Source organism: Juglans regia, chromosome 3 (assembly GCF_001411555.2).
Source record: "Juglans regia cultivar Chandler chromosome 3, Walnut 2.0, whole genome shotgun sequence".
In the NCBI taxonomy this organism is placed as follows: domain Eukaryota; kingdom Viridiplantae; phylum Streptophyta; class Magnoliopsida; order Fagales; family Juglandaceae; genus Juglans; species Juglans regia.
In genome coordinates this window covers 5,370,813-5,388,786 of record NC_049903.1, presented here as the reverse complement: position 1 = coordinate 5,388,786, position 17,974 = coordinate 5,370,813, and the positions used below count along the sequence as shown (strand labels likewise).

At 33.1% G+C, this 17,974-nt stretch overlaps 2 protein-coding genes and 1 non-coding gene across 5 annotated transcripts; 2 read left to right on the top strand and 1 right to left on the bottom strand.

Moving 5' to 3' along the window:
* The first annotated feature begins 1,898 nt into the window (after positions 1 to 1,898).
* Positions 1,899 to 4,748, top strand: LOC108990637 (E3 ubiquitin-protein ligase RMA1H1-like). 3 transcript variants are annotated; one of them, XM_018964652.2, is made up of 2 exons: positions 1,899 to 2,159; positions 3,852 to 4,748. In XM_018964652.2, exon 2 carries the CDS (start codon positions 3,897 to 3,899, stop codon positions 4,617 to 4,619), a length of 723 nt encoding a protein of 240 aa, XP_018820197.2. In that variant the 5' UTR covers positions 1,899 to 2,159; positions 3,852 to 3,896; the 3' UTR covers positions 4,620 to 4,748. The 3 variants fall into 3 exon arrangements, with proteins under 3 accessions (XP_018820197.2, XP_018820198.2, XP_018820199.2); XM_018964653.2 differs by lacking the exon at positions 1,899 to 2,159 and adding an exon at positions 2,169 to 2,502; XM_018964654.2 differs by lacking the exon at positions 1,899 to 2,159 and adding an exon at positions 2,515 to 2,700.
* A 5,606-nt stretch (positions 4,749 to 10,354) lies between these two features.
* On the top strand, positions 10,355 to 11,466 carry LOC108990610 (uncharacterized mitochondrial protein AtMg00810-like). Its single transcript, XM_018964614.1, has 3 exons — positions 10,355 to 10,436; positions 10,601 to 10,780; positions 10,886 to 11,466. The coding sequence occupies exons 1-3, from the start codon at positions 10,355 to 10,357 to the stop codon at positions 11,464 to 11,466; spliced, it is 843 nt and encodes a 280-aa protein (XP_018820159.1).
* Positions 11,467 to 15,458: 3,992 nt separating this feature from the next.
* TRNAV-UAC lies at positions 15,459 to 15,531 on the bottom strand. Its single transcript has one exon. It is a non-coding gene; the product is annotated as a tRNA-Val (tRNA).
* Between the last annotated feature and the right edge of the window lie 2,443 nt (positions 15,532 to 17,974).

The window sequence follows — 17,974 nt, the reverse complement described above, 5'->3', positions numbered from 1 at the left end:
TTGCGCAGTTGTCTCACCGTAAAAGGTCGCGAATTGACAGCGATACAATTACTCGACGCCAAGGATAAAATTGAAAGGCAACTTCTGTAATTTATCGGCCAATAAGCGTCACTGAAAATAAAAGTCACATCAAAAGGTTGTATTTGTTATAGTGCATGTGAATAGCGGAAGAAGTGTCCTCCATATTATTTTTAAAGACTTTAAAATATGACACTTCCCATTTAAGACTGATAAAACTTCTGCACCCTTCTACGCTTTTAAATTAGAGAAATTTTATTTACGGTATATATTTCGAAATTGTATGTATAGATTTTTTATTAAATGAGAAAAAAAATTATTTTTTTAAGAAAAATATTTATATAATTTTAAAAAATTTTAAAGATAAAATATCTAAATTTTCATTGTAATATTATTTAAAATTAAAAATTCCTATAAAAAGAAGAAGATAAAAACTGTTTTTAATTTTTAATTACTTCGGGTGCAAGATGCCAAGAAGTTCATGCTTGTGAAACGGTGAATGTAGACTTGGACTGATGCAAGTTTATGGACAAGGAATTAATATCCTACCTTATTAAATGCCATGATACTTTAAAGTTTAAACTAGTAGAAATTTCGTGTACCAAATGTGTTTTTGTATTAACCGAGCACAGCCGTAACATGTCCCCCGAAGCTGTTTTCCTGTTTTGAGTCATCCTGTATCACACTTCAAATTGATTTGGGTTTTCTTTTTATCCCTGTAACGCTTCGAGTACTACTGTAAATTATTATGAAATGCATGTTTTGGCTGATTAAAGTCTCTCGTGATTTGGCTACCCTACATGGTCCAAGCTTGGCCACTTCGGGGACGACCAAATTTCGCCAACTCATGTGGCCATAGTGACATTTTAATAATATTGGATATAAGTATAGCGTACTTCTTAAAAAAAAAAAAAAAAAAGTGTGGAGTTTAATATTAAAATATTAATTTTTTCATTCCTTTTGAATAAGTATAGCGTACTTCTTTTATATAAGTGTTGAGTATTTTTTTTGAAAAAGTAAAAAAATATGAGACACATGTGAAAAAAATAATTTTATAATAATGAATCTGATGCTTTTTTAAAATGAATGTTTAATGTTTGCACAATTCATGATTGTATCTATTATTACTTTTTTTTTTATTCTTAATTTTCTTATTATTTTATAAATATGAAAAATTGATGAAATGAAATGAAAATGCACTGGGCAGAATCTTCCTTTAAAAAAATAGAAAATTTATTCATTATCTATTTTTTTATCATCATTTTATCATCTCATGATGTGACATTATATGATAGGTTTATAAGTAAAATATAATAAATAATTTTTAATTATGTAATATTACATCATAAAATAATAAGAAGATGATAAGAATTAATATATGAGTAACATTACTCTTTAAAAATAATTACTTGAAACCATCAAAACATAAGAGTTGTTGATGAAGGTTGCGTTTGGATGTTAAATTGAGTTGAGTGGAGTTAAGTTGAAATGATAAAATATTGTTAAAATATTTTTTAAAATATTATTATTATTTTAATATTTGAAAAAATTGAATTATTTATTATATTTTATATTAAAATTTTAAAAAAATTATAATGATAAATTAAGATAAAGTGAAATGAATTTAAGAAGCAAACGAAGTCGAAATATACGTTTTTGTGTGTTTGGATGTTAAATTGAGTTCAGTTGAGTTGAGTTAAGATAATAAAATTAGAATATTATTTATTATTATTATTATTTTAAAATTAAAAAAAATTAAATTATTTATTATATTTTATATTAAAATTTAAAAAAATTATAATGATAAATTGAGATGAATTTAGTGAAGATCCGATTTGGTACAGGCGCATATAAGCCAGTCGTGGAGTTCACGTCAGCAGGGGCCGGTGCAGGGAAAAGAAAGAGTGCACTCTTCGCTTATAAAAGGATACTAGCTCAACCAATCCCCATTGGAAATTTGGAACGCCCTCTCTCTCTCTCTCACTGTGAAATGTTAATCGATTGAAACTTCGCCGAAGCTCTCTCTCTCTCTCTCCCTCTCCCTCACTGTGAAATGTGAATCGATTGAAACTTCGCCGAAGCTCTCTCTCTCTCAGATCCGAACAAGGCACAGTGCCTCTGATCCCGTGACCTTTTTTCTGGTCCGTGTGCCAAATCTCTTACATTATTTTCCTGTCCAATGTCCATTACGCTTTCTACTTTTGCTGGAAACGAGAATCTTGTGACTTCGATTTTCTTCTCTCGGAGTTCCAGAAGTTTAGAGTTGCTTTTTTTTTTTGTTTTTTCTGTTCTCAGCGTTTAGAGTTTGCTTTCATTTAAAGGGGATTTTGGCTGTGTGGGATTATATTTTCGTTGTAACATAGGCCTTCGTTGGTTTCTGGGAAAAAACAGAGGAAAGTTATACGAAGCGGGTTCTTTTGCTAAAAAATTCCTGCGATTTCCGCCCAATTTACCCTTTTTTTTTCTCGAAAACCTAACAGAGAGGTAACGGGTATCATATTTACGGTTATTTTAATTATTTTAAGGGCAAATGATTGTAGGCTTTATCGTTGGGAATTTGTAAACTTTATTGTTATCGTTATCATTAGTTTGTGAAAATTGTGAGAACCATACGCTTTCGAGTTTTGGGTTGCAAACGTGAAGGACCAAATGGCTTTAGTTTTGTGAAAAAAACTACATCAGGTCTGTGGATTTGTTTTCAGTTTGAGATGAAAGCTTTTTCTCCCTACTTTTATCAAAATTGAGTGGAAAATCAACCTTGATTCTTTGTGGGGAAAGAGAAACTTGATGCATTGAACATATTTCAAGAAATTGTTTAACAAGCGCGTGTTGGGTTTGTATTGTCTTACATTTTAAAGCTGTTTTAGGGTCTATGTAAGCCTATTTTTTAGCTTTTCTTTGTTCAATGAACACCTGTTTGATCCCTGAATTTGATGTTTTGAAGTTCATAGCCAGAGGGATCATATGCTCGCTCGTTCTTTACTTCGAAATGGAAGCCTCTTTTTTTGCTTCTTCTTTTTTCTAGTTCGCTCTTATTATATCAAATGAGAACGGGACTTGCTTCCCTGATTGCCTTGATCTATTCGTTGTTTCTTACAGTCTGCAAAAATCACCGTACCCTATACTTTGGACATTGATAAAGAGTTCTCTAGCCAAACAAAGCGTTGGGGATTGTTGGGATCAGGATAATTTCAGTTTCTTTACGTTGGTTAGCAAGAAGTATTTAAAATAGTTTTTGTTGAGATTGATGAAAAAATGGATAATGAATAGATTTTTTATTTAAAATATATTCGTGGGCTGCTCCTTGACCATCCGAAGTGTTTAGTTGTTGAATTATGCTTGTTGGGGCGGCTAGCTGGATAGTTGGACTTTTCTTGGAAGCTTTGTGCATTATTATCTTGGTAAAATTATTTAATATGTTTGATTTCTGTGCCTCACCGAAATCTGATCTAGAAGATTCGCCAATACTTTTAGCGGGGCTACTGTTTTCTATATTCCATATTGCACGGATGATCAAGATTCAATATGTAGCCAAAAACCCGAACATGTATCGTATTTGATTAGAGATCGAGTTCCTTTCAAATTTTTTACTTTATTTATTCCTTTGATGGATTAGGTGGATGAGGACTCGGGCTCTTGGCCCCTTTAGCATAAAAATTAATTCCCGTGGTGCGACCCTTCTGTTTGGTGCATTTGTTTGTTTCTAAGTCCCAGACTCCCAGCTATACATACTCCAAATAGTTTTATTTCTTATTCTGTTAGTTCTTTGCAAACCTATTCAGATCTGGGAATTCTTAGCACTAAACTTGTTTCATGCCTCTTATCTGTAACAGAGTCGAGAGTTTTTTGGTGGCTAAAGCAAGTCGTGAGGACAAGCGATGGCATTTGAGCACTACTACGCCCAGGAATGGAAATCTATCCAAGGTGTAGCAACAGACTCGGAAAATACCAATGCGTGCTTTGACTGCAACATCTGCTTAGACTTTGCAAAGGAGCCAGTGGTCACTCTCTGCGGCCACCTCTACTGCTGGTCTTGCATCTACAAATGGCTCCACGTCCAGAGCGCAACCCTTGCCCCTGATGAGCACCCTCAGTGCCCAGTTTGTAAGGCTGACATATCTCATACCACCATGGTCCCGCTCTACGGCCGGGGCCAAATCCTAAACGAGGCTGAAGACGAAGGCAAGGCACCCCTTAGGAGTATGGTGATACCACCTAGGCCAGCCGCATGCGGCTTTCAATCTCTGCTTTCTGCCATGCATAATACTGGTCAGCAGCTTCCATATCGGAATCCTTATCAAAGTCAGCAATTTGACTCTAATCCATATGGCAGCCATGAAGAGAATGCTACATCTCCATGGCTTAATCTAGGAGGAACTAGTACAGGTTTCCAGCATCCGGTCGCCGGCATGTTCGGGGAGATGGTTTATGAGAGGGTATTTGGGAACTCATCAAGCTTGTATACATATCCAAACTCATATCACCTAATGGGGAGAAGTAGCCCTAGGTTGAGAAGGCAGGAGATGCAAGCGAACAAGTCTCTGAACAGAATTTCATTTTTTCTTTTCTGTTGCTTTCTTCTTTGCCTCATAGTCTTCTGATTCTGTAGATTGGGTTACCATCCCCCCACGTTTCGTTGTATACTAGTTTGTAAAGAGTTTGAAGCTTACGAACGTGAATATCTATCAGTAATATACTAGATTTGCTTCTAGCATTAACTTAGCTTTTCATCTCTCGTTTTTGGACAATGTCTTTTATTCTTTTCTTTATTTTTTTTAGCGGGGAAAAAATTGAAGGTTTAATTAAACTTTCTCTCGGGTTTTGATCATAGCAGTATTGCACGGATGGAAATCCTCCCTCAAGATAGTGAAATAGAGGGATAAGTTACAAAGTAAGAAAAATTATTTATACAAAAGATTTTTCACAATATATTTCACAATAATGTGTTAAACGAGGGATTAGTTTGTAAAATACTTTACAAAAGTAATATTATTTTATAAAAATACTCTTATGTTATAACATTGTTGTGAAATGTATTGTATGTGTATTAATGCTCTATTTGTAAACCGTGCATCTATATTTATATTTATTAAATAAAATTATTTTATACAATTAAATTACCATATTTTAAGATTTTTTATTATTTTGATTTTTTAAAATTAGATTGAGTAATTTAATTTCAAACCTCATAAATTTTTATTGAGTAAAAATAGTGATAAAATCTATTTAAATAATGTGTTAAAATAAAAAAGAAGGAAAACATCGGTTGGGAACTAAAAAAGACAGTAATGTTAGAAAGAATCCATCATGTACTTCCCAACCAATGAACCAACCATGGGACTTTTTCGATGCCTGTCCAAAAAAAAAAAAGAAAACTGTGCAAGTTAATTGAAAGATTTGCGGCACTTGCTTTTGCTAGGTAGGAGTCTAAGTAAGGAATGTCCAAGGCTACCGGCCTACTACCAAAATATCTCTTACCTTATTTTAGTAAATAAGGTAAATTGAAATTGCGTACGCTATAATAGTCCTAAATCACTTATCTTCAAATTATAATTTAAATTCAAGACCTTTATTTAAATGGTACCTTAAAATAATATTTATTTTGAAATTTAAAATAAATAAAAAATAGATTTTATTATTTATTATAATTTAGAGCTGCGAAACTAATCCACCCATTTGAAACGAGAATATGGGTTCTGGATCAAAGCTTTTCCATCAACTTCAACACCCATTATATTCAAGCAGTAAATGAAATCGTGATTGGTGGCCAAACTCGTTCCCCAAATGAGAGAAGGTGAAGGGACACGCTCTCCTCTCTCATCTTCCTTGGTTGACATATTATGCGGCCATAATTTCCTTACTGTTGACCTTTTCACTCAACTACTGCCACTAATTATACGATCTCTCCATTGATAATTAGATGCACTCCATCTGTCACAAAGCTTCTGCGAATATAAACTTGTCATAATCTAGCAGCTTATCGTGGTTCTCAAATTTACTTACTGTGGGCGGCATTTTCATTGCTAGTTACCTTCCTTAAGCCTTATAAATTCCTCATTATGAAAAGGCTCTCTATGATTTTAAAACAAATAGAAAAAAAATTATTTACCAGCATTAGGCACCTAGTTTCTCTTTGTGCATACACACACCAAGATTTTAACGGTCTACAGCTACGTACAAAAATAAAACCAATATTCACACGCCAATTTAGGTAAAGAAAAAATCTGGAGAGAAGTTACAGTAGTGGGAGCAGCTGTTGCACACCCTACGAGGTATAAATAAAATGACAAAAAATATCCTACAACATTCAACGATTAAATTCGAAATTACTATAGACTGAGAGAGAGTTTATGAAAGAGAGAGCTCGAGATGTGAGAGAGATGATGAGAGAGAGAGTGACGATGAGAGAGATGATGAGAGAGAGAGCATGAGAGATGTGAGAGAGAGTCGTTGATGAGAGAGATATGATGAGAGAGACGTTGGAGAGATGATGAGAGAGAGATGAAGAGACAGATGGGTAACCATCTGTGCATTTTGTAAAAAATAAAAAATAAATAAATGTGCACAACTACCGTAACTACTATGTGACAATACACTTTAGGTAAATGATGTATGAATCTTCAAAACATCGTTGTCTCATAGGGTGACCTTTGAATAGTTGTAGCCAGGTTAAGAAATGAATCAAAGCACGAGTGATGTGAGATCTAATTTTCCCTTGTTTTCTTCTTGTTTTAGTCAATACTTAAAGTTGACGATTAGCTATAATTACATGGTCCATAGGGCTTCATTCCGTCTATGAAAGGATGGGACCGGAAATATTAGAGAAATAATTACAGGTCCACCACCGACAAAAAGAAAATTGAAGGCCAATGGGGTCACAACTCAAAAAAATATGTCCCATTTCTTTTCAGAGATCTGAACCAAATGCATTCACACCGAAATGTAAAACAAAACATATAAAATAACAATAAAATAAAAAAACCAAAACAAAACAAAAAAGTACTAAAATGGAATGCTTGTCGGATCAAAATGCCATTAAGGCTTTTTGATCTAATGGAATTTTGATCCACCTTGACCTTTAACTCCCTCTGCTTTAACTTCACGGGCACGTTTAGAATTTATGCATCGCTATAAAATGTACTTCCTTATAGCTATACCTGTACAGCATTTAGCAGAAGGTTGTCAAGTTCTCTATTGCAACAGTTCTGTTGGATTGATACTTGTAATTTTTTGTCTTGAGTTTTAAGAATATGCATCATATAATTTATTGTTATTTATATGAATTTTCGAATAATATTGATTATTTATCAGATATCAAGATCCTTGGGTTATGTTTATTTTTCTTGCATTCCAACCAAAGAAAAATGAATAATGGAAGCTAGCCTAGACTGGCGGCATCATAATCAACTTTGATGCTGTTGTAAGTGAGTCCTTCTCTATTGCAACAGTTGTCATTCGCAGTATAATGCCTAAAACCATGAATAAAGATAATGTGAAGACTCCTATCTTGTTAGCCTCTTTATTGATACACTAATTAAATAGACTGTTAATGTGAAAATCTGTCACATCAGCTTATGTAAAAAAAAATATTGATTCCTTAACTCTTTGTGTACATAAAGAATTTACAATGAGTGCTGTTAGGGTATTGCTCAGCAGTGACCGTTGACTCTAGGCAAAATTTCATTTCTTAAATTTTTTATTCATATTTTTTTAACATTTTAAACATTTTAAAAAATATATAAAAAGATATCAATACACAAATAGTCAATTCCTTAACCAATAAATAAAAAAAAATTAATGTATAAACTGTCAAAATGAAGAGGCATAGTAACATTATTCTTTCACAATAAGTGATATGTTATATCTCAAAATTCAAGTCAATGTGATCAGCAAGAAGCCACTGCTACTTGCAATAATGGGAAGCAATATCGAGACCTTAAACTAAGTACTAGAGGAAATGGAAACTCCTTCTAGCTAAGCCTTATCAGTTAGACAAGATTTATTCCCTAGTTTTGCAAGAAGAAAGACAAAGACAAATAAAAAATCTAATCATACCTACCCCTGAAACTTATGCAGTGGCAGTTTGCAACACTCAATCAAAGAAAAACAAATCTAACCTCACTTGTTACCATTATGGAAAACTTGGACACATCTGAGAAAAGTGTTATAGGCTTATAGGTTTCCCACCTAACTTTAAATTCACCAAGCCAAAAACTGGTTATGAAAATGGGAATACTTCTGTAGCACATGTAGCAAACCAGGTTTGCTCACAATGTCAGGAGAAAAGATTGCTGGAGAATCCTCAGTTGAATCTGTCTCAGAATCAAATTCAGACTCTTATGGCTCTCATCAATGGACAGATGTCACAACTCAATCCTAATGACACGGTTCAGACCAATACACAACCTCAGAACTCAAACAATGAAAGTCATGCCTCTTCTCCTACTGTGTACTCCAACATAGCTGATATAATTCCTTTTGCTTTTGAAATACCTCATACTCATACTTCATCTATTTTTTCCACTTTTCACCAACATGAGTGTCTATCCATCATGCCTAAAAGTCATTCTAACATTTCCATCATTCCTTAGATTATTGACACAGGTGCTACAAACCATATGGTTTGTTCCACCTCATTTCTTAGTTCCATTACTTGTTCTGTCAAGGCTCATGTTCAACTTTCTAATGGTTCTCGTGTAGAGGTCACTCATGTTAGTACTGTTCAGCTCTCAAAACACATCATTCTCACTGGTGTTCTATGTGTTCCATCTTTTTCTTTTAATCTTCTTTTAGTCAGCAAGCTCACTCATGAACCCTCTCTCTGCCTTATTTTTTTGAATCAATTTTGTTTTATACAAGTCCTATCTTCATGGACAACGATTGGACTTGCTAAAAATCAGCATGGTCTCTATTTTCTCCTTCCCAGCTCTCTTAGAAACAAAGTTATCTCGCAGTCAACTCCTACCAATTTCAAAGGTCCTTCCATTCCTCTCAATCCTCGATTCTGCAGTGCAGTAACACAAGAAGACTTCACACTTTGGCACCTTAGATTGGGTCATTTGTCTGATCAAAGGCTTAGGTCTATTCAATCTATTTATGTAGATGCCAAGTGCAATGTTTCAACAGAATGTATTGTTTATCATTTAGCAAAATAGAAACGAGCTTCTTTTCAACTAAGTGATTCTTGTAGCCTTTCCAGCTTTGATTTAATCCACTGTGACATTTGGGGACCTTATTCCCAATCATCTTTACAAGGGCATCATTATTTTCTTTATTTGATGAAATTCAAGTCTGAAACCAAACAACTTTTACAAAATTTTATTCATATGGTGCAAACTCAGTTCAACTTTAAAATAAAACAAATTCGAATAGATAATGGGATGGAATTCCAAATGCCAGATTTCTATAACTCAAATGGAATTCTACATAAAAAAATCTTGTGTTTAAACTCCACAACAAAATGGAGTTGTGGAGAGAAAATATCAGCATCTTCTCATTGTGGCTCGGGCTCTCCTTTTCCAAGCTTCTCTCCCAACTAAATTTTGGGAAGATTTCATTCTAACTGCCATTCACCTGATAAATAGAACCGTTACTCCTCTTCTAAATAACAAGTCCCCTTATGAGGTTCTGTTTTCTCCACCTTCCTATGCTCATTTGAAGGTTTTTGATTGTTTGTGTTTTGTCTCAACCCTTAAGCGTAATAGGACCAAACTTGACCCTAGGGCTGCAAAGTGTATTTTCATTGGATATCATGTTGGTGTGAAAGGATACAAAGTCTATAATTTAGAAAATCATACCACTCATATTTCCCGAGATGTCATTTGCATTGAAACTATTTTTCATTTTCAAAACTCATCCTCAAGTCAATCTTCTCCTCATTCAAATCTTGTTCTTCCACCAGCATTGTCAGATTTGCAAACTCCTATTATCGCAACTGATTCTCCTCCCTTAACTAATACTCCACTCATTGTTTCAGAACAATCCACACCTCATTTCCCTTCACCCATACCTTCTCAATCAACTTATTCTTCTTCTTTAATTGACTCTGTCCTTACAGAACCAAAACATGCTCCTTCTGTTCCAGATTTGGAGCCAAATTCTGCTATTGATCCTAGAAGATCAAACCGAGTAAGGCATCCTCCTTCCTACTTGCAAGACTATCATTGTCATATTGCTTTACAACTTTCAAATTCTGTCTTACCTCATCCTTCTTACCAATCACATAACATATGTTCATTTATCTCCCTCTCACCGAATATATATCTTGTCTCTCTCACTTACCCATGAACCTAAGTCATATGATCAGGCTGTAATCTCTGCTCATTGGAGAGATGCTATGAAGTCTGAAATTGAAACTTTTGAGGCTAATCATACCTGGTCTATCACCACCCTACCTCATGGAAAAGAAATTGTTGGCTGTAAGTATGTTTACAAGGTCAAATTGAAATCGGACGGGACCATAGACAAGCATAAAGCTCGCCTGGTAGCCAAAGGCTATACTCAACGAGAAGGCTTTGACTACAGGAGACTTTCAACTCTGAGGCCAAATTGACTACAGTTCATCTTTTTCTTGCATTGTCAGCAATTCATGGTTGGCACTTAGCTCAACTGGACGTGCATAATGCATTTCTTAATGGAGATCTCAATGAGGAGATATATATGGATTTACCACCAAGTTATGTGGTCCATGGGGAGTCTTCTCAGAAGAAGAATCTGGTCTGCAGGTTGCATAAGTCGCTTTATGGCTTGAAGCAAGCATCTAGTTAGTGGAACTCAAAATTCACTGCAACTCTGATTTCTATTGGTTTTCATCAATCTAAAAATGACTATTATTTGTTTACTAAGACTGATGTGAATGGTTTTACAGCACTCTTGGTTTATGTTGACGATATAATTGTAGGGAGCAACAATTTGGTTGCCATTGAAACTGTCAAAACGTTCCTACACAATCAATTCAAGATAAAGGATCTTAGTTCCTTGAAGCTCTTCTTGGGGATAAAAGTGGCTAGAACTGCAGCTAGTATTCACATTTGTCAGAGGAAGTACACTCTTGAGATCTTAGAAGATGCTAGCATGCTTGGTTGTAAACCTGTTAATACCCCAATTGAAACAAACCATAACCTGTCTCACTCTTCTACTGATGTGCTCACATATGTAACAAGCTATTGGAGACTAATTGGGAGACTTATTTACTTAACAATCAGCAAACCAGACATTACCTATGATGTGAGTGTTCTTAGTCAATTCATGGATAAACCAGCTCAAATTCATTTACATTATGCTCACATAATTTTTAGATACTTTAAGGGTTCGATTGGTCAAGGGATTTTCTCTTTAGCTTCTTTGCATTTTAAAGCTTATAGTGATTCAGATTGGGCAGCATGTCCTGAGACTCGAAAGTCAGTTATTGTTTTCTGTATCTTTCTTGGAGACTCATTAGTGAGTTAAAAATCCAAGAAGCAAACTATAGTGTCTCGATCCTCTGCTGAGGCATAGTATCAAGCTATGGCATACACTTGTTGTGAGGTTGTATGGTTGATCACACTTTTAAAGGACTTCAATGTAGAACACAAACAGGCAGCACTACTATATTGTGACAACCAAGCTGCAATCCACCTCACCAAGAATCCCATTTTTTATGAAAGGACAAAGCACATAGAGTTGGATTGCCGTTTTGTTCGAGAAATAATAGTTGTTGGTGTAGTTGTTCTAGTGCATGTGGTATCAAGATTTCAGCTAGCAGATATTTTTATAAAGGCATTGCCAATTGCAAGCTTTTATTTCTTATTGTCCAAGATGGGCATTCTGAACATATCTGCCCATCTTGAGGGGAGTCTCAAAATTCAAGTCAATGTGATCAACAAGAGGCCACTACTACCTGCAATAATGGGAAGCAACATCGAGACCTCAAACTAAGCACCAGAGGAAATGGAAATCTGCTCCCTCTAACTACGCCTTATTAGCTAAGATTTATGATTATTTTTCTTCTTCTTTTTGTTGTATTTAATAGAGTGATTGTATTTAATAAAGTGGTTGTGGGTTAGACATTGATGGAGTGGTTGTACGTAGATTAGATAGTCTTCATCTCTCATTATTTATTAGAATGTTAACGTAAGAATTGTATATATGCCACTTTATTTTGTACATCAAAAGGTGAATGAGAAGAACATCATTTTCCATACTTTCTTTTCTCTGTTATCTTCTTTCAACATTATATGCCACACTTGTAAATATATGACTTCATATATTGGCTTTAACACTCAAACCTTATTCCTAGCCAATTATTGAAGGATCTCCCTGCTAATACAAGATACACTCCAATCGCTCTCGAATGAATAAAATGCTGATCTCTATGATTAAAAATAATAATAAATTCACTGCCAACTGTAATGGCTTTATGACTAAGATGGAGGAAGAGGGAGCAATGGTCTGAACGCAGCATTAATCTTTTTCCAAGGTAGTCTCAAGTCTGAATAAGAAATACTTGAGTCTAATGACATGGGTTCATTTTGAGTCCCACCATGTTCAAGTTTCTTGACTTCTCCCCGTTTCTTTCGGCTTCTTTTCAAAAAAGAAAATATAGCTAAATTTTGGCATTTTTAATTTGATGTTTGCGTTTGAAAATATATCCACCACAATTCCATTTCTGATCCAAATTGGCGGAGATTTTGACTGTTTGTTTTTTTGGTCCGTTTGGATAGTGAGATGAGATGAGTTGAATAAAATATTATTAGAATATTATTTTTTAATATTATTATTATTTTATAATTTGAAAAAATTAAATTATTTATTATATTTTATATAATAATTTAAAAAAATTAAATTTAAAAAAAAAAAATTATGTCACTTATTTTTTTCCCAATTTATTATATTTTTATTAATTCGATCAGTTCCATTTTTCTTTGTCGTGAGTTCTGGAAATATCCTCATTGATTATCGGTTGAGATCCACGTCTTTGTCTTTGGAGAAGAAACATTTGCCCACATTTTACGTTGGCATTAAAAAGGAACGTTCCTTTTTAATGTGAGTTTGATGACACTTCTGCACCTTTAAAAATGTTTGGATACAAAAAGTCTTTTAATTCATTTTATAGATCTCATTTAATGATTATAATTTTTTTAAATTTTTACATAAAATATAATAAATAATTTAATTTTTTTAAATTTCAAACAATAATATTATTATTTTAATAATATTTTATTTAATTTTTAAATTTTATTATAATTCATCTCATGATTTTAACTCACTATTTAAATATTTCTTTAATTTAAATTTATAAATTTATTTTTATAAAATATTTTTACATAGCCGGCACTTCTCCTCATCCAAAAATACAAAAAGACCACGATGACTTGTGGGATACTCAGCATGCAACGTCTCTTTCTCTAAACAGTGACTGATAAGGATAATGATATGACATGATAATTTGTTGGGTTCTCCTTGTTTTTTACAAAGAGGAATAATATTTATAATTGTGAATGTATAAACGTCGTATAATCATTTTAAAAAAAATAAATAAATATATGATTTATATAAAAATATATTAATTTTTTAATAATAAATCTTATTCTTTTTTAAAATAACTATATGATATTTATACATTCAATAACTGTATGTAGCATTACTCTTTTACAAAACTCTAGGCATGGTTGTTACATTGACTCGGACTCCAATATAGCTAGTTGAACAATGAGAAAATATACATGACCCGTGTTCACATTTGCTACCATCGACTAATAAGGATAATGATATGATAATTGCTTCTGTGGTGGCTGCCCAGCCCAACCCAACCGCAACGTCATTCTCTATGAATTTCCTTTTGCCAGGTAGCTGCAACATGATCAGGTTCGATCGGAAGCTGATGGAAGAAAACAAACTCGCAAGACTTTGCATGCGTTCTGACTAATTGGGATATATATTCCCATTCATGATGTGATCATAACCATTATATTTTGCCACTCTGAGACAGATATTGAGGTCCACCTGCTGCCCACTAATTAAATTAGAAATTGTTTTCGCTGACCAAAGAGCAAGCTGCTGAAAAAGAAGTAAAATCTGAACTCGAGTGTGCATGCGATTTATATGATGAATGATCAAAAGTTTGAAACTTACAAACCGACCCATTTATATCCCACTCTATGCTTTAGCCACGCGACCCCTTCCTTTTTTGGGGTGGTAGTATGATTGTTAGTTCCCACTCCAAACTCCCAATTTCATATTTTAGAAAAATTCAATATGAAATATGAGGATAAAAAAGTAAAATCACATGTTTTTAAGTGGGTGTGCAGGGTGTGGGGCTTATATGTAGCACAACTATTGTTTTTATCACCCGTTTAAATTATTTATTTGAAGCTACTGATGCCAAGAGCCTGATGGCATATAATCTGATTCTTCAAATAGAAAATATGAGTTCGAAATCCCACCCTCCTTTTATATAAAAGCTGCTGTAGAAAAAAAAAAAAAAACAACGGGGGAGGTAACAAAACATGTCTATCTTATGTAAAAACATCTTAAGACATTAGTAATTGTAAGAATATCATTGTTAGTGCTGTAATTAATATTTAGACAAGTTTTGTGACTCCAAGATGCGAGGAAATGGATGGGAATAAAATCAGGTGGAATTTCAAATTTGGCAATTGAATTTATAAGAGAATCCTTGGCAGTGACATGACATATGTAGGCTGGATAACTAGATAATATTGGAGTTGTTTACAAGTTTTGTTTTGTACTCTGTTTCTCGATCTCTCGAATGATCGAATCCATTGAGTTGCAGTCCCCACTCCACTAAATATAACTTTTTAAGCCCAAACTCTCAATGAATAGGGCCCAGCCCGAAAATTTTATATTAAGGAAACAACAATGGACTAAGCCCACTACACTTGAAAGCAAAGGTGATAAATCAAAGCCTTAACGCACAGAATCCATATGATAGATGATACTCATTATCTTATACCATACATATTTTCATATTATTATTTTATTATTTTATTTTATTCTTATTTAATTAATTGAATTTTTCTATTTATCATCTATACACTATATATTTGTTATAGAAAAATTGAAAAACAAAATTAAAATAAGTGCAATGTGTGGTGTGTGAGGATGATAAATAGAATTATTAGGATCCATATAAACAGCACGAGTAAAATTTCCCCGAATCATAGTTACAGTGTCCACAATATCGATTTAACATGTAAATGATAATGCTTAATTTCTTTAGAATTATAAGTTATAACCAATCACGCAGAGATGGTCAAAATTTTGAAGACCCAAGAATTTATTTTTAATTTTGTTTTGGCACCCACGTACATGTGTAAAATACAAACACATCTTTATAGCAGATCATGCAAATATCATGATTCATATATCATTCAGATAGTCATCGGCAGCACAATAAAAAAATGGTGAGTAGAGAGAGGAAGGTTGTAGAAAACTGAAAATGTTGCTGCCCAGGATCGAACTGGGGACCTTCAGTGTGTAAGACTGACGTGATAACCACTACACCACAGCAACTTGGTTGACAGGGAATACTACAGATAAATTAATAATTCTTAGAATCGGATCAAAACTACACCAATTAGCATTACACAAGCAATCATATCGATATATTAATTTTTTTTATGAGAAATGATATTTTAAAAATAAATAAATTTGAAATTCATATGTAAAAATTATCATTCTATTAATAAATCTTATTTTTAAAAAAAAAAATACACTGATACTTGTACAATCTAATATGCGACACTACTATTTTCTCGACATAGCTACTTATATCTAGAAAGACTCGAAACATCCGGTAAGCACTAATCCTTAAATCCTGACAATATCCTATGTGCCAGCTTATTTGGTTTGGATTTCCATTTCCAACCACGTGACATTCCTGATCTCTCAATCGTACGTACGCGTGCAAGATATATAACTTTAAAAAATGAGTTTTATTACACAATTTTTATAACACTCTATATTTTATATTTTTTTAAATTTTTAAATTTTTTAAATTTTTTTGAATTTATTCTTTTTAAATTATTTTAAATTTTCTATTCATTATTTCTATAATAAATATTTAATAAAAGAAAAAAATATTAAAAATTAAAAAAAATATATAGAGTATGAAGAGTTTATAAAGATTTATTCTTAAAAAATAAGGAAAGATACAAAAATCTTCAAAAGCGAAAAAAAAAAATTATTTACAGTTCTGAGTGATTGATGAATAAGAATAAAAGAGAAAAAAATATCATTTTTAAAAAAATATTATTATAATTTTAAGTTTTTTTAAACATATATAACTATACGAGCTTGTACGATTAATTTTTTAATAGAGATTATACCTTAACTAACTAAAAAAAATATAAAAAATAAAAACAAAAACAACGTACTTGGCATTTTCTTCTTTGTAGTATACGGTTGTTTACTATTAGTATTATTAATTTATTATTATTATTGTCGAAGTTCAGAACATGCCTTGAACGTGGAGAACCTTTCGGCTTAAAACGTTAAAAAAGGAAAAAGAAGAAGTGGACTGTCTTGCACAAAGTTCTAGAGTTAAGCCAACACCTGACCACTTCGGGAGTCGTATCAATTATATATCAATAAGGAAATTGCCAACAACTAAGGTCTCTGGGAGATTCTAATTAACTCATGATTAACGCGATGAGTGACGGTGACCCCATTAACAAGCACATGCATTGGTTACATAATTGAATTAGCCAGTACGGCCCACCATCACTAATCTAAGAACTTTCACGTTCTTGTCTGAATTTAAAAATCTCAAATAGAAGAAAGATATATAAACATATAAACAATAAATATTGTATAATTTAATTTATGTGTCTATCTATTTTCTACTGAAAACTTATAAATTTGAGTAAAAAGTTAGAAATTTTTTTCATCTATAATTTTTTTTTTTTATCATTTCTTGGAAACATCCTATGTATTTGCAAGAAATGGATAAGATGGCAATACCCAAGTAATTATTGCATCACGAGAAGAATAGTGGCATGGCAGTCATATTGGGAATAGACAGATTTTGCGATCTAGACTCTTGGCAAAACTGGGTCAGAGTTCGCGGCCCTTCCTTTGAATTTCCACTCTCTTGCATGTTTGAGCTTGTCGGGTGACTGATATGGTGACAAAAGAGTGGATAATAATTCAATGCACCCAAATCCTGTTCCAATCCTCTTTTCTTTTTCTTTTTTTTTGGGAATTTCGTCTTATATATTTTGCTTTTGTTTTTCTCATTTCTTTAATCTTGGTTTTTTCTTTGGACACTGAGAATAATAAGATTTCAAAATTAATTAGCCCAATTCATCCTCAAAGGAAAGTTGAGTAACAACCGAGATTTGATAAACATTTCACATATATACTATAAATCATGAATTTGAAACCGTACGTTGTATATGTGTGTAAGGAACCCTTTTGAGGCAGTATATATATTAGTAAAAAAAAAAAATTAGAGATACTCAACAGTTCTGTTAGGGGCAATAGGCACCTACAAGCGGTGTGCAGTCGGCCCAACGTGGCAATGCCACGTCAATTAAAAAAAAAAAATTCAGAACAAGAAATGAGGGAAAATGCTACTGGCTTCTTCTTCAAGTTTCTTTTCTTCCGTTCTTCCGAGAAGCTTTGGGTTATGTTGAAAAAAATTTTGTTGTTGTTGCTTGGATTGTTGAAAGAAAGTAGAAAAAATTAAGAAAAAGGTTGAGCAGTCGCGTGGGAGGTAAGCGTCAGTAAACAAACTGGTGGGTCATCGTCTTCTTCTTCACAGTGCACAGAGAGTTAAATTTTTCAAGTTAAAAATTACACTTTTTATAACCTTGATTTTAATTTTCAAAGGGTTACACTTGAAGATGAAAGCTTTTGGCCTTGTAGGGAATAAGTGCACAGAGAGTTGAATTCCTTCAATTCTGCTACTGCAAATTCTGCAAATTTAGATATAGATCTTGAAACAGAATTCAAG